Genomic DNA, 4,502 nt, shown 5'->3' with positions numbered 1-4,502 from the left:
AGGTGGTCTAAGTTTTTTTTTTTTTTTTTTTAGGGTGGTCAACAATCTATATTAATTTAAAATTTCATTTTTTTTAGGTATAAAATTTATTTATTTTTCAAGTTTGAGGGTGGTCCTGTGACCACCCTCAATTATATATGGCACTGGCCCTGTTTAAGGCAATGATATAATTGCAAGGTTTTACCCTAATAGTATACTTTTATGTTGCCATATCTTTTAACCGAAGTCCACAACATGCATCAAAGTTCAAAGCGTTTTATAAAGAGGAAGGTATGTTATGGATCCGGTGTATATCATCTCTTTCACAACGTATGAGACCCACATATTCCGAGTGAGATACTGCATTTGCTCAATACATGAGATAATTGATTGCTTTATAGGATATCCTTATTTTAACATTCCTATTAGTTTGCTCCCAAGCCCAAGCCCAAGCTGTAAGTTACCGACTTGACTGATGTCGATAGGGAGACTAGATTGTAGCATGAAAGAGGCGTGTTGTCCATGTCCTGTTAAGGAAATTTCCGTATTAACAATGATTGAAGCATCTATTAAATTTTACAACTAATACTCATGCTACAACAGGGATTTCTTTTTTAATGAATCAGTAAAACTTATCATGAAAAAAAAGAGCATTTGCAATATTAATAAAACAAGCAGCAAAACAGAGTCCATTTTTCATCAGCTATATATCATTATATCTTGCTTCAGCCCAAATTCCAGATAAAGTTGAACTCGCATATCAATATAGATTTTTTGCCCCACCAGTTCATACATTGACTCTTGAAGAGTATCCCAGAGCCAGATCTTAATTAGGATGCATAATTTCAAATTTCAGCTTAGGACTATGACAGTTCACATTTTATTCCTTCCTCTCTGATAGTAAAAAGTGCACCAGAAGAAAAGCGCCCCCCCTCATTTTTGTTTGTTTGTTTGTTTACAACAAGTGTGGGAAGAGATATTTGAATCCAGTTTCTCACTAAGTAATATGGGTCTTGACAAAAGCACATTTGTATCAATTGAATCGAAATGCCAATCCCCTCAAGATATATGGAAAGGCAGAAATTTAGAGAAATGTGGGAGGCAGCCAAGTCAAGCTTTTCAACCATGAAAGCTGATGCTTGATGCTACTTTCCATAAAATAATTCAAAGAAACATCTTTTTGCCAAAGAAAATTAAATGAAGTATAATTGTCTCAATACTAGTCCTTAACATTTTAGTAGTTTATAAGATTGTTCAGCTCTCATTTGGATTTTTTAACATTGGGTATTGTAGATGGTCTTCAGAGTTGAAAGTTAGTCATGCTATGGGAGACTAAGCAAATATCATGGAAGTTTGGCTCTCAAACTTAAGAGCATAACTAACTGAATGACTTGAGAACTCTTGACTGCACTGATTATTGGTCAACTAGATCATTCCAAGGGAAATTGTTAATAAAAAGTACGAAATCTGATCTTATACACCTTAACACACAAGCGGATTTAGATTTGAGTTCCATTTCATTTGCATCCATCAAGAGACTTGAGTCAACATTATTAAGCAGACCCAATACTAGTGCACTTGGCTCTATCACGAAAGAAATACTACCATTCTCATCAAATAATGAAAATAATAAAAACAAATTCAGGGCGTTTGGGTGATGTTACAATAATTATGCAGCACAATCACGGTTAAAGATGGGTAGAAAAGAAAACAAATCAAACCATATAGTTGATACATTCATTCCAGAAACAATTTGAGAGGCTTTTGAGCATAGTGACTTCTACTCTATAGCTTTTATAATTTCATATAAATTACAATTTATTGAACAAGATACAGAACACAATATGACAGAAAATTGTAAAGCTAGGCATACAGAACCTGAGAGCTTGAGGGCGTCAAGTCAGAGAAAATTTCTGGTGCATCCTCAACCTGCCATTGAACATGAAACTTCCACTTTTTATTGGAAGTTTCTTTTTGGTTGAACCTTGAGATTTCACCCACAGCAACATGAAGGTTACGACCCACAACATAGATTCTGCAATCACATGTATTAACCGCAAAAGGTTTGCATATCTGCTCTGGTAAAGGAGGCCCATCTATTTGTTCCCAGGAATCATCATCTGTGTAATACACCTTAAGCTTCATTCTTTCATGCTCTGAAACCACAAACAAGTGCCCATAAACAATCACACTTGAACCTGTCCAGCCTTCTCTCAGCCCAACAGCCATACTCTCCCAATTATTGGTTCTAGGGTCGTAAACCTGACCCCTGGGAGAGACATAGAAAGGCCATAACCAGCCTTCCGTAACAAGAAGTTTCCCATTAAGAACTGCTGCATCATAAGACGCCATATTTGTTCCCATGCTTGCAATGGGATGCCAACTCCCCTTAACAGGATCCATAACCTCAGCTGAGTCAAGCTCAAAAAGATCTGTGCTGTTTCCTCCAGCAACATAAATCCTCCCATCAATCACACCACTTGCAAAAAAAGATCTAGCGGTGATCATCTGATTCATCACAGTCCAACGGTTTTTCTGCATCTCATATTTCAGAACCAAGTCTAGGGGGCAATCTACATCGGAAACCATACCGCCACAAACAAAGAGATTGCCATCACGGGGGATTGAAACACATCTAACTCCTTGAGGACAAACCTTATCTTTGCAAGGCATTGCTGGGATAGTGTGCCATGATAAGTGAGTAAGGTCAAATACCTGCCACTGAATCTTTCCAGTGCCCTTGTGGAAGGCAAAGACAAAGAGCCAAGGGTCTTTGAAGCCCATTTCTTTTCTTCGGGTGAAAAATCGCTCTTTACTACCAAGCAGTAAATGCCACCGCTTGCAGACAGCTTTGCAGTCTGTGTGACTCTTGACTGGAAGCCGGAGAAGACAGTTAAGCGCCACATCATCAGGAAGCCCCGGAATGAGGGGTTCTCCTCTGAGAATTAACTCTGACTCGGTTGAAGGATTTAACAAAGAAGATTGGAATACTGCTAACCTAAATTTTGGGGATAATGTTATTTGGGAATCCCCCAGCTTGTGTACAGGCGCCTGTTGGGAAGACAATCGGACCCGTTGCATCTTTCACTCTTAGAACAATACTTTATCCCTTGAAGAACAATAATGATGCACTTATTCCAATATGGAGTTCCTTGTCTATGTTATATCAGTAGATGGCTATAATATATCAACCCAAAGTAATGATCATGTTCCAAATTTTATGACTTATTCACTCTTCCACACTCTTGGTACAAAATAGCTATCCCAAAATCTAGAATTACACCAAAGTGAAGCACCAATGCCTTGTCCAAGACATCCTCATAACATATAATTACAATTTACAGAACAAAAAATTCACCCAAAACCCTTCTAAAAACCCAATTCAATCCAATATGCACCAAATAACATTAAATTTTGCTCTCCTTACATTCACACACTGCTTTTTATAACAACCATAGCCTAGCAATATACCAACTAGATGCTCTATATGCAGGTGAACTATAAAAGCACCAAAACCCCAGATAACAACAGTACCCCAGAAACAGCCCAAATTCTCGGCTATTTCTTAAAGAGATAGAAATCAAGGACCCAGGAAAAAAAATACCCAGTTTGTAAATCAGACAGAAATGAATATTTTATGATCTTTAAAGACTGATAAGTCAAAAAATAAACCAATCCCAGAACATAGATTTTGCTATTTCTAACTTAGAAAACAAAACAAAAAAAAAAAAAAAACAAACCCCACATGGCAGAAACCACAACAAAGTGACGAGAAAGCAAAAATAAGAACTTACAAGGAAGAAATTGCTGGAATTTTGTGATAAAGATGGGGACTTTGATGAGATTTAGAGAGGTCTGGCTTTTGGCAATACAGACAGGCCACACCTTTAGACTATTCTTCCTCTCAAAGGGAAGACAGTATATATGTACAAAACCACTACAAATTATTCTGTGGCATTAAAAAAAAATAAAAATAAAAAAAGCTTCATTTTATAGCTTCCTACCAGCCACGCGCCTATAGAGCGTGCTAAACAGGCAGTGAGTTTAGGAACGGGGAAACCTTGTGTGAAAGGTATGAACGTGGTTTTTACGTGACAGAGATGGCGGTTGTATCTGGGTTTGTAATCTTAGCTACGTAGAAAGATTAAAAATGAAGATTAAACTTTCAAAGCAGAAGTGCCAACGCGTAATTTAAGGTAAGAACATATGTTATTTTAAAGACAAATATTTATGATTAGTCATTAGTGGATAATCAAATATAGAACTTTGCGAAGAAAAAGAAGTTAGGAAGAAGTGGATGCTGTAACGAAATAGAATAACGAGAGTAACGATGCTAAGCAATGACAAATTTTTTATCTGATTGATAATGAAAGGTCTTGATTCCCTCTTTCTTTTGGCTTAGACTTGGTAAAGAATCAATTTGTTAAAGACTTGAATTTCAATAAGGAAATGAGAGGGACACAAAAAAGTCTACCATTTTTTTTGTCACGTAAACAATTTGTTACGTGATTAGCTGTGGGTGA

General features: G+C 36.8%; 1 protein-coding gene across 2 annotated transcripts; it reads right to left on the bottom strand.

Annotated features, from left to right (window-relative positions):
• Nucleotides 1-293: 293 nt before the first annotated feature.
• Nucleotides 294-3,895, bottom strand: LOC115992388 (F-box/kelch-repeat protein At1g30090). 2 transcript variants are annotated; one of them, XM_031116571.1, is made up of 2 exons: nt 1,858-3,895; nt 294-506 (listed from the first exon to the last, which is right to left on the bottom strand). In XM_031116571.1, exons 1-2 carry the CDS (start codon nt 3,058-3,060, stop codon nt 405-407), a joined length of 1,305 nt encoding a protein of 434 aa, XP_030972431.1. In that variant the 5' UTR covers nt 3,061-3,895; the 3' UTR covers nt 294-404. The 2 variants fall into 2 exon arrangements, with proteins under 2 accessions (XP_030972431.1, XP_030972432.1); XM_031116572.1 differs by lacking the exon at nt 294-506 and having other exon boundaries at nt 1,687-3,895.
• Between the last annotated feature and the right edge of the window lie 607 nt (nt 3,896-4,502).

The sequence above is a fragment of the Quercus lobata genome, chromosome 5, assembly GCF_001633185.2.
Source record: "Quercus lobata isolate SW786 chromosome 5, ValleyOak3.0 Primary Assembly, whole genome shotgun sequence".
NCBI lineage: Eukaryota > Viridiplantae > Streptophyta > Magnoliopsida > Fagales > Fagaceae > Quercus > Quercus lobata.
The sequence above is the reverse complement of the archived record's forward strand: the minus strand, read 5'-3'. Positions and strand labels throughout refer to the sequence as shown.